The sequence below is a fragment of the Ambystoma mexicanum genome, chromosome 4q, assembly GCF_040938575.1.
Source record: "Ambystoma mexicanum isolate Mex_15411 chromosome 4q, UKY_AmexF1_1, whole genome shotgun sequence".
Classification (NCBI taxonomy): Eukaryota; Metazoa; Chordata; class Amphibia; order Caudata; family Ambystomatidae; genus Ambystoma; species Ambystoma mexicanum.
The window spans coordinates 689,635,485-689,648,006 of NC_090928.1; the positions used below are offsets into that span (position 1 = coordinate 689,635,485).

At 42.5% G+C, this 12,522-nt stretch overlaps 1 protein-coding gene across 1 annotated transcript in view; it reads right to left on the reverse strand.

Moving 5' to 3' along the window:
* Positions 1 to 535: 535 nt before the first annotated feature.
* Positions 536 to 12,522, reverse strand: part of LRRN4 (leucine rich repeat neuronal 4) — a 167,766-nt gene continuing 155,779 nt past the window's right edge. Inside the window, exon 5 of the mRNA XM_069608275.1 lies at positions 536 to 4,602. Within this exon, the coding sequence (XP_069464376.1) occupies positions 3,516 to 4,602 (1,087 nt within the window). The 3' untranslated portion in view covers positions 536 to 3,515. The remainder of the gene's footprint in view (positions 4,603 to 12,522) is intronic.

The window sequence follows — 12,522 nt, forward strand, 5'->3', positions numbered from 1 at the left end:
GGAAAGCTGTACTAATAGACATGCACAGCTCCGTGCATACCGTGGACATGTGACCTCCTCAAATCCCCCCACACCAAACCTGGTGTAGGGCTGGCTCTGGCGTTACACTAGTAGGCTGCCAATGTTGGGAGGGCCCTCCCTCGATAGGGTGAAACCCTGAACCTGTTGCAAAACTCAGCAGATGTTTGCAATACTGAAGACTACAACCGCTTACAAATTTCCAGTTTACACAACATTTGGACAGATGTTAGTTAATTTCCCTTTCGGGCTTCTCACATCTGGAACTGTGTTCCGGAAACACGGCACAGTAGACCACATTTTGTTTAGGTTACATTTAGAGACCCACCAGTTTGCCATTTCACTCTTGCTTCTTTGTTTTGTTACCATGCCCCCTCAATGGGACATGGGGATTGAATCCCTGTCTTTCCTCTGTGTCTTCCTGTTCTCTGATCTTTTCTTACCAGCATCTTCAAGAGGCCTCTTGAGTATGAACGTGCTCAATACATTGCGTGTACACACATAACAATCGTTTTTGAAAGAACAGGTCTTTATTTAATTGCATGTTTTGAAATATCACCTTCCTTCCCAAACACAATTTAAACAACTACCAGCTTCAAAATGAACACACAATGAAAACCAATTCTGCAAAAAAGCAAAACAGCAAACAAGGGATACATGTTACATAAATAATATTGAACAATACAATTATAAACAACCACATCTCGAAGGCGTTAATGGTTTCTACGTTTCTGAACTGAATTTGATGAGGATAAGGATATTCAGATAAGTGGTTCTGAATCAGGAGTGACGCAGCGGGATAATGAAAAGTGGAACGGAGGCCACCAGGGCGGCGAAGCAGAGCGGAGGGTATCTGAAGGTGTGTGAAAGTAGCCACTTGTGTGGCTAAGAGGCGCCATCATCTGGGCTAGTACAGTCTCCAGTGGGGGCTTCAATAGTGAATGGCATCACTTAAAATGTTTAGTGATGGGTCAAAATGCATGAAAACGGTCAGTAGTTAGTCTCCAAATGGCTGATGGGGAGTGATGAGCATGAGGGTAGGAGTCAACGAACAATGAACGACAACACGTGATATCTGCATTCATATGACCGTGTGCAAGATTAATGGAAAGGGCGTGATGTGATTTGTTTCCTGCTTTAGGACAAAACACATTTTGATTAATGTAACCCTTAACTTGCTGCAATGTAGTGTGCAGGAGCCAGGCTCGGACTGGCCTATAGGGCAATGCCCGCACCCAAAATGCAAAATGCTAGTGTGGGCCAGTTTCTTTTGGTCAAAGTGGGCCAGTTTTTTTGGCAAATGTGGGCCAGTTTGATGATTTACTTCTCTATGTGGTTAGTCGTTTTGACCATTGTTGCTGAATAACTATTCTTTAAATTGCAATATTTGTGTTACATTTTATCAAAACACTCCCCCTTGGGTACTATTAAAATAATCTGTCACAAAAGGAACGACACAATTGCAACTGTGGGCCACTTTTTGATTGATGCCGACACAATTGTATGCCGCAGTCCGCCCCTGACGGGAGCACCACACATTGATTAGTAGAGGCAGTCAAACATGATGTAGCTAAATGCCCTTGATCTGCAAGTCCTGGGAGGATCGCTCAGTGGCAACGTGCTTGATCTGCAAGTCCTGGGAGGATAGCTCAGCGGCAATGTGCTCGCCTTGGAAACAAGACTACACGAAGCAACACGGGTTCGATCCCCGGGTCAGCGCTTAGAAATCTCCGGGTATTAAGCAGGTTTTAAATACACAAGAGACATATTTCTGAAACAGTGCCTCGATGCCCCGGGCTGTGTGAGCTCTTTAAAAATGCAAAAGTGAAAACGTATTAAGTTCAGCCTAGTGACCGGCTATGCTGAGCAACATGTTCACGGTGGAGATTTCCAATGGAATCTGTAAGCTCAGTTTAACAGAGAGATATCTCTTTAGTGTTTGTAGTGGGATGTAAAATGGGGTGATAAAAAAACCTGAACAGTAGAATTAGCAACCAATATATAGATCATGTATTGCGTTTTATCGTAAACGTATGCCATGTATTGGTTGGAATCATGAGAAGCAAAGGCTACATGAATGAGCAGCCATGAAAATAGCGTATTTTGGGGTTTAAAAAGAAATGTGAACATATCTGTCTTTGAACATGTACAATATTTCAATTAATAGCTATATCTAGTGCTTTTGATAAATGTCAAACTTTAGTCCCAGATAAGAGACAGGTAAAAACTTCCACATGGGGTGTTTTCAGGGTAGGAGGAAGTTGCGTTTCCTGCAGGCACTTACACACGAAGGCCTAAAGTAACGAGTTCGTTACAAGCACAGTTGAAATGCCTGAGAAATGCCCAGAATGTTTAGTAAAGCCAGATGCCAACAGGGCAAAAAGAAGCTTTTGACTGACCTTAGGATTTCATCAGTTTAAAGCAAGGCAACAGATTGAATTGAGAGGTAGACATAAGGAGTGCTTAGAGGAGTGTTGGGAGGGTGTTTGAATCTAGATCCTGATTTACAGGACAGAATTCCTCACAAACTCCAACTATTGGGATGTGAAGTCAGGAAATAATTGAAATTAGACTGCTCTGGGTTGAACTTTTTTTGCAAACAGTTATCCAGGTACCAGGCACCAGGCACTCTGCCACCTACCTTCTGCTTGCTTCTCTTATTTTATTGTTTGAAGTGCGGACTGAGCTGGAGAGCAGCGGTCGCTGTACAGCAACATCACCAAAATTCCCACTGGTCTCATCCTCCACTTCAAAGCCTCGCGCAGCCAACACAAGAAAGAGATCTAGCCCAATGCTAAAACTACTTTGGACTATCACTCTTGCAGTTCCACTGTCATTACGAATGTGACGTATGCTATGTTTTAGAATATGGCCGACCTAGAAACCAGTTGGGGCTGCAATGAACTACTGAATAGTAACCTAGCAGTACAAGGCACTTTACAAATACCAAATAATCCAAGGTTTGGCTTTGCCTTGTTGGAATAAATATGGCATGTCTGTCCTCTGAATGTTAAGAACTTGGGATTCTTATCAGGAGGGTAGGGTTGATGTCATGCTTTTTGGTAATGCTTGAAGACAAGCAATAGAGATGCCTGGTATAAATTGATAATCAGACTAAGTGGAAAGGATAAACATGTTGAGTGAAGCACACAGTCTGTGTGTGTTTTTGCAAAGACCCGGCTATTCACTTGTATATCAAGAGTTGGCCAACTTAAAGCATTTGTCTGGAATGTTATGGCTGAATTTAAGTCTATTGTGTAAGAGGGATTATCAAAAGAGAGAGCGGCATTGGTCAAAGTCTCAGACCAGGGCAGATTGGCTCAGACAGACTGGTACCTTAAATTACCACCTCTTATCTGCAATACTCTTTCTGTCCTGGGAAAACAAAAGCAACTGTTGCTAAGAAGGAGCGTTGATTTTAGAATGATCAAGGGCAATACTGATGTTACAGCCATAAATATCCTTGATGCTTATGTTACCTGCATTCTACAATCAGACTAATTAAATGCTTGCATTTTTAATTGGTAATCAAAAGAAGGATTTTTGTAAGATACCAAATGTGTATCGTAGACATCTGCAAATGTACTTTTTCTTTTCCTGTGTAGACATACAGATAATACAACGATGATAAGCAAAAGAATCCCACAGGTTGCGCACAATGCAGCCAAGATGACGATGTAGCTTGGTCTTGTCTTGAATTTGGTGCATGGTATTCTTGAGGCAGGACTGGATATCACTTGACTTGACCCCGCTTTATTAACGGCGACCATGCAGACTTGATAAGTGGTATCTGGTAGAAGGTTATACAACGTGTACTGTCTCGCCGTAACGTACAGGTCATCCACAACCGTCGGGTCCTCGCTACCATCGGGATGGTAGGCAAGTTGATATCGATGCACAATGGAGTTCGGAGCGCACCAATGGATCTGCACTGACGTGTCTGTAATTTCAGAGACTTCCTTAAGTCGTGGCGGATCTGGTAGAACATTGTCCGCTGATAGCCCGGGGCAGTAACACGAGGACACCCTCTGAATTTCATGACAAGGCTTTTGAAGATGTTTACAGGGGTGATAATCACACACAGTGATCTTATACGGGGATGCAGCTTCCTCTTCCTCTTCATCCTCATAATCCATCTCAGGCATGTACTCTCTCGGTATGTGTGGAACTGTAGGGTGCTTCTTGATGGTGTTAACCTGGGTGGCATTTTGCTCCTTTGCTTCCGTTCCAGTCGTGCGTGTAGAGCTAGGTAAATGTGTGAAGGCTTCATATGGCAATGCAGGAAGGGCCGTAGGACCTCTGCGGGAAGCATTGGTTGTACTTGTAAAAGTAGAAATGTCTTGAACTCCTGTGGTGCTGTGATGTGTTTGCAAGGCTGTTTCTGTGGAGGACAGTGTATTTGCAATGTCGGAATATAGTTCTACGAGTGCATTAGAACCAGCTTCTGTTGACGTGGGAGCTCGAGTAGCATTTTTAGCGCTGAGATTTAGGGTGCTGTTCCGAACAGGTTCACACTCCTTGTAGAGGTCTGGCAAGGAAAGGGACCCATTGTGCTCTGTTCTGTAGCAGATGGTTTCATTTTCTCTGAAATACAAATATTGCCATGGTTAAAGTATGAAATAAAATAAATATGGTACACAGTGCCTCCTCTAAGGCTACCTAGTTGACATTGAATCGATACTTCCACATTTAAAGAGCTTTTTGTCTTCTCTGCGACATTTTTTATCCATAACCAGATTACCCTAAACTCTGCCAGGGAGATGTGAGCATGTCAAATTTAGCAACAATCGTGGTTTTGGAATGTATAAACCGCCATCAAGGGTTTTTGTCCAGCGATTGTGTTTTACACCTCCCTCGCTCCATTTTCACACTCCTGATATGTTGGAAGGCTTCTCCAAACCCCCAGTCTTTCCTTACAGTCTGGTATACTATCAATGAGGTATGCACCAGGGGATTGAACACAGCCAGGCAGCTGGAGGGCCCTTCCCCCGCATGGATCCTCCCGGGAGACAGCTGCAAAGGGAAATGGTGGAGCACAGATAATGGCATCTAGGTTAAGTTCTAGTATTTTACTGGCATAGTATCATTATAGCCACCTGCAATGTATGCACATGAGACTGGGAAATTAGCAAATACGGGCACACAATATACACCTTAATGTACAACTTCAGTACCTCCACCCATAACTAAAACATTACTTCGTGTAGATGTGGGACCCCTGGGTTCAGATGTCTCCCAGTATACAGCTCATTAACACGAATAGTCAATTATGTGCTATCTAGAGCAGTGTGGCATGCATCAATGAACTGTTTACATTCTATTTCACATTACTGACACCAGCCTTAACTTCTTTACTGTTCAAGGAAAAGGGTCTGGTACCATTAGGCGTTTTCTTTTCATCTTTAGTTGAGCTAAAAATACACACCATTGGGAGGGTCCATAACTGTGTACTGGAGAATTTAGAGTAGCGCAGAGATATCCTGGTAAAATAAGGCGCGTGTGGGCGAGTGCATTGCACCTAATGTTTCAAAGATCAGATGTGAACCTTCACCTTTTGCCCACCGTGCCATCTAACACTTGAAAGGCACGCTTTACAGCATTCGAGGCGCTAGATTAGACTATGTGTCGATGACAGCGCTAAAGGCACGTGTGCAACCCTCCAATGCTGACTGACTTTTCTGAGCCTCCACTAACACTGCACGATGAACTAGACCTCAAACCGCAATCAAGTGTGCCCATCGCACAAGCACAACTTCCTTGCATGCACTGCCAAGATTAATCCTACTAGTACACTGACTTGGACACAAGCTCTCTATACCCATTATTCAAGCATAAAGACAGGGGTAACAATTTTAAGGGCAAAGCTACTAGCCAGCCATTAAAAGTCACTTGTCACCTCAATTCCACACATGCACATGGTACAGTTGCCAAGAGTCAATTATCAGTAGCCAATAACCAATGCAGAGTGGACATTTTGCACCCTGATAAAGAGAAACATTCAATTTGTTGTGTGCACTAAATGAGTAAGTCAATATTTTTCTGTTTTATCATGACATTAAAAATATAATTCAATTTCCTTTTCTAGGAGAATAGGGCCATGGAACAATTCACATTTTGGTGTTGACCAATTAACAACTCCCAATACAATTGTATAAAGAGTCACAGTACATTCCTAATGTTTCTAAAAGGCCAAGAAAGTCCTATTATGGCTGTTAAGCAAAACCAGGAAACGTGGGGAAGTAATTTGCCCAGGATCACACAAATTGCCCAAGTGAGCAAGCTGGGATTTCAACCCTGGTTTCTTGGCTCCATCCATTGCATCACAACCACTGGGCCATATTGTGCCACGCAATATTTCGTTTTACACCAACAGGTGTAACTCTCGGCCTAAACCAGTATAGACTGTGTTCAATTTGACTTGCACATGCACAGGGCTCTGTTGCAGTCTAGCTAGGTTTGTGCTTCATAAATTCCACAGATATGTTAAAACAGTTATATTCACTCTTAAATGGAACAAGATCAACCAATAGTTTGAATATCTGCAAAAATATGTGAAGCAAGGCTGAAAACTGTACGAGTTAAAAATGAGCCATACTGAGCTGAAAGTTGCAACTTGTTATGCGATAGGAGGGACAGGAAAACGATGGATATGTCACAAGTGGCCTCCACTGTGTTGCAATATACAAGAGCATGTCCACAAGTTGACAAACTCGGTCAGAGAATTCTTTCAGAACAAGAGGTCACCACACAATGAACATGTTTGCAAAGAACCTGCGTCCCGTTGCCTGCTGTTGCCTTAATGAAACAATTGAAAACATCCACAGTACCTTAGCTCACAGGTCAATCCCTGACATGCTGCGGCCATAAAGACAAGGCAATATGCGGATTTCAAGTCAGACCGCACAGCCTGCATCCTGCTAATCAGGGTTTGCGGGTGCCACTTCCAGCCCGCAGTGAAGCTCCCCCATCCTGCGCTGATTCTCGGGAGGAGTTGTAGCTTCCGAAAAAAAAAAGACTTAAAAAAAAATAATACAGCGGTCGCAAGCTGACCACAGACGTCGCAACCACAGACCCAGAGGTCGCAGTGCCAGACCCAGAGGTCGCAGTTGCGACCTCTGGCAACCCCTAAATGACATCGCTGATCAAAGATCCCTCCAACTGGCTTGTATATTCCAAAAAGTCTGTTCGACCAATAGCCTGACCAACCTACAGAGAATGGCCTCCCATTGCACCCCAAAAATAAATGAAGCAGGACAATCAGCATTCTTTTGTTGGAAACTGCAAGACAAAAGTAACACAGTGAAAGAATACTGAAGTACCAAGGTGTCCAGCCCTCGAAAAATCGCAACCAGTTCCTAAGGCATGGATCAAAATACCAGATGCATGCTCAAGAAGGGGTTTAAAACATCCCTTTTTAAGCAGGTATTTGGCCTGCAAATACATTGTCAGGAATACCTGCCTTCCTACAAGGGAACACACCCCATCACCGTTTAAATATCAATAGACCCCACAGAAATGTAAATCTGTGAAAAAAATAAACTGCTGAATCTGTAGCCAAAACTTCCAAACTGCTCAGAATATGGACTTCCCAAATGAATTACCCTAAAACGTTGACTGTGCCAACTTTCCGTTAATCAGGCTGGAAGCTGTTGCAGGCTGTAGTGAATGAAGGGGGACAATTACATGTGTATTATCTTTGAATAGCATTTGCACATGAGCATCTCAAAGATGCTCGAGGCATCTAGAGATTTGCTCCAGTGTTAGGCTTTGTAAATAAAGGTTTAGTGTTGTGCTCTAGCACCTTGAGCCGTCTCTTGTGCTAGATGGGATTACCAATAAAGATCTCGGACCAAATAACCGGACGGACTCAAAAAATATGGAAAAATACTACTTTATTCTCATTTTAAGAAAGCGGGGTCATCTGGTAGACATTGGATTGATGCTTGCACATTGGTGTCCAGTTAAAGGATCGAATACCAAAGGATCGAATGCCAAAGGGTCGATGAAATTTGACCTAAAACCAAAGGGTCGAATTTTCTTTTTTTAATATATATTTTTGGGGGTTTTCGTTTTGTAAAAAAAGTGTTTTTTACCAAAAAAACAGGGGTTTGGGGGTGGACCTCCCCCCCAAAAAAAAAACTTAAAAAAAATAAATAACATTTCGACCCTTTGGTTTTAGGTCCTTTTGATTCGACCCTTTTGGCATTCGATCCTATGTTTTCGATCCTTTGACCTATAACCTTGCACATTCCCACACAAACTTGATTACACAGAGGTTTTATACTGCAAAATGCGTCATCTATAACATCATCCTACGTGGCAAACTGTAAACCTATCGACATGCGGGATTGGTTAGGAGAACATATCTACTTATAGAGTACATATGGGTTTGTACTTCATTGGCTGCCTCTTATCTGTGAGGCACATCCTCTAAATACATATAATACTAGTGGACAAAATGGTAGCGGATTGGTCTATGCAACATTGTATAGCAGGTTGCCCCACAGACCAGTTTCCATTCCCACCCAACCTTGGACTTTCAGCTCGGCTAGCAGCACGTAAGCAAAACAAAACCCGTGTGCTAGAGTCACTTCAGAGTAATCCCTACTTTCCCAATTAGTCCATCATCTCTCATTAGTCTGACCATAAGACAAAGTTCCCCGTCTTTAGTTGACCTTGTAGCTTGCTCTCTGTTCTGGGACTATCTTCGTCCACAGCTTAAGGAATAGCTCTTGTTTTCGACATCTGAATCACGTGTGAGGAGACCGCTAATTTGTCCATTTCGACTTCTTATTGTACTGATGTTTGATTCAATTATGCTGGGTGTCATTGCTCCTTTTGGCTTCTAGAGACTTGCCCACTCCATCTTGTAGAAGTCTCGTCCATTGTTAATTGTCCAATACTTGGCTCTTGCAAATGTTTTCTTCTTCTTTAATATAAAAGAAATATGTCTCATGTCCATGACTTATCCGTCTGCCTTGCTTTGTGCTTTGCAGCTATTCATTGAAATAGCATCCTTGATCCTGGGCCAACATAGACTCCTCTTCATTTTGCACAAAGCTAATTTTCCAACGTCTCCTGACTCTGCAGCCCTGGTCTGTTTCTGAGGTAGCTTAAATGAATCTTTGCACCATCCAGCGTCCATTTTCCTATCATGGCGGTCCTTGCCACATTATATTTTCCTCTATCGCAAGCTTCTATATGTCTCATCGACCTTGCATTGCTACATATTTACACCTATTGATCAGCAAGTTACTTTGTCTTTTTTGTATATGATCACTTTATCATTTTGTGCATGTTTCTCTTGTTGCTTCACTTACATCATCTTTAGTATTTTCATATCATTTCAGTATGTCCTTGTATATATTCTCCATAATGTCACTCTACCCTTGTCAGATTTCACTCATGTCCAATGGTGCGTGCTGACATCATTCCACACAACATCCATCCACTCTCTCAGTGCGTGGATACATTCCATACAGTTGTTTGAGTGCATATCGTCTTTCGTACACTCGATGCGGTGTAGGCATAACACATGGAGTCCTGTATAGGGCTCTTCTCCTGCCAATCCAGTAGGACGGCACTGAGGGGGCAGGAGTTAGGGATAATGCGTCCACCTGCTCCTCTACAGTGTGGCAGATATAACCCATATTTGCATGGGCAGCTCCTGATCTGTTCCAGTGCAAACCTTTCTGAGTTATGCCCATATAGTTCATGTATACAATTGGTCCAGGCCTCTTCTTTAATTAGTGAGGGAGCCATCTCCGATGTTTTATTAGTACAAGGTTCCAAAATCCTTGGATTTGTTAATTTCAATCATGATGTTTTTTTTCTTATTTGAAGTCTTTCATGTTTAGATTTGTCTTTACCTCTGTTTAAAGCTTTTGGTGTTTTGTAAATTTGATGACCATAATAAATTCGGTTTTTAACACCAAAACAAGAATTATGAGCTGTAAGAAGCGTTTTATCACTAACCGGTTTTTTTTAATTGCTTACACCTGACAATTCGCCAAAGAGATAGTTTCTCTTAAAACCACAAAGACTTGAACAGGGGACTGCTCCCAGAATTCATGAAAGTGACAGAGAGAGGAGGAATGCTTGCCTGAACACCAGGATTTCAAGAGAGGTGGCAATAAAAAGACCTGCGTTTGGTGGCTTTTAGAAGATAGAGCAGAAAATCAAGTAGTGGCATCCAAAGAATAGAAACTAAAATCAAAATCACACCTCGCAAGTGAAATCAATGCTCCAATGTCTTGCTGTACTGTAAAAAAAATGAATAATTACTTACCATTAGATAAGGGAAACAGTTACTGTATGCACTTATGTAGAAATGTATTTAAAAATGACGGCATGTTGTAGACTCAATGTTGAACACTGACAAATATGGAAACCCCAAAGCATAAGCAGAGGTGCTCAATAAACTATCATTTCATCACAGGAATATACAACACTCCTCCATGAGTGTGGATGCATGCCAAAGAAAAGGAAATAAAATCATGGATAGGTTAAGATCGAAACTCTCCCATCTGCTTCACCAGCACGTGCCACAGGAAACAATGTGGCAGCGTCTTTAGTTAAGACCATCTGAAGCAAGATCCCCATTGTTCTTGGATTCAGAAGAGTCGGGTGAGCAGGACCCATGCCAAGGTGAATGTATCTAATTCAGAGATGAAGAACTCACGGGCAAAGTCTGGTGGTGGAAAGTAGATGTCCAGCATTGAGCAACCCAACAGTTTGACTGGGGAGATAACCCCAAAAGCCGACGAGACATCCTTGTAGGTAGACTGATGGTTCAACACCCAAATTTCCTCCATTTCTGCCTGTAGAAGAATACGTGCCATTTCCAGATGGATTGCTTCCTTTTTGGTGCCATGCACATCAAGTTTCTTATCGCATCTCAGGATCAGTTGAAGGAGATATTAAGGGAGTAGTGGGGGACGGGGACGCAATTGAAGATTTTCGAACATGTGACTCCTGTGCCACAGATGTCTGAATTTAGACAAATAGGTGCAATCCCTGCCACAGCTTGCAAGAATGAACTGAGTCAACAAACAGGTCATTGATCAGAGCGTAGGTCAATAGTGTATTTGTTATGACAAGTTCCTGTGAGTGGAACAGTTCTGGTACAGAGTGAGGATCAAAGCAGTAAAGAAAGGCACAGACCACTTTCAAGCAGAATTGCCTCTATAGATTTGGTTCAAAGTTGGGCATTACTTCGCCTAGGGGTGTGGCATTCATGCTTTTAGTGCTTAAAAAGTAAGATCATCAGAATCACCACAATTGCAAGGATGTAAAAACAGAGGTGAAAACCCAGTGCTCAATCTTGAAACAAAGTCAGGTGTTCCAGACGCAGTGTTGAATTTGTTTTACGGGAGGTAGCTAGTAACTTGTCCTCGCTGTGAAGGGAGTTCCATGAAGGCAGACTTCAGCATCTGGCCAAGAAGCTGTTTTTTTGAAGATGGTTGTTGCTAGATGAAAGCAACTAGATAAAAGCCTTTTCAGAGACATCTAACAATGCCTCTGAAGGAGTAGCAAGAATAATGTTGATCTTTTGGAGGCGTAATGCGGTTACACGTTCCCTTGCCTGTGTCTATATGTGGGGGTGACTCGGTCTGCCGGATGCCTCCATGAATTAGTGGATGATGGTCCCGCAGATGTTATGAGTCAGACCCCGCGGTCATACTCCTCTGGTTCCAGTTGCATGGCAGGCAACAGTTGAGAGCTTTTTTATGGACCCCAGGGATTTAAATTGCCTAGAGCTTGGAGCAATTTAGCTCTTGATTGCAGCATTGAAGAGCCGGTTAGATTGACACCAAACGACCCCAGGAGCACCCTTTGACTCCCCAAGCCCTCTGGTGTCATATCTGACGTCAAATCCGTGCGTTTGGAAATGTGTATAAAGGAGCTTTAGGACACATGTACAAGACATTTAAAGCTTAGGGCATGCCTGTAAAATGGCTCAGTGGGTTAAATGCTTGTTGCTGTGATTTGTGTTTGATCTGCAGGTCGCAGGTTCAAATCCCACCAAGGCCAACTCAGCCTGTCATCCTTTCGAGGAATGAGTACCAATTTTGATTGAGTAATAATAGTAATGTATGTAAATATGTCCCATGTAAAGCGCTATATAAAAAAACAAATTATAATATATATATATAGACTATAGCGTGCAAGAAATATTTACAACTTGTTCATGGTTCCCCTCAGGTAGATCCTGCCCATTAGGCGGTGTCTAATACCCAGAAGCAAATTTTAGCTGCTGCTTATCAAATGCTTATTTGGATTCCTGGGACCCCCTTCCTAACTACAAGTGCTGGATGCTCTCTTTAGGAAGACCCAAAGCTCTGGACAAAGGAAAACCAAATGATTTGCTTTAATCAGAGTCAATTTCATTCACCTGACAGTGGAAGCATTCATCCTGATACTGTTATAATCCAACACACAGTTTCAGAGAAGTCACTGTAATGACCCAGTCTGATGCTCCATGAACTCCAAAGAACCGCGTTT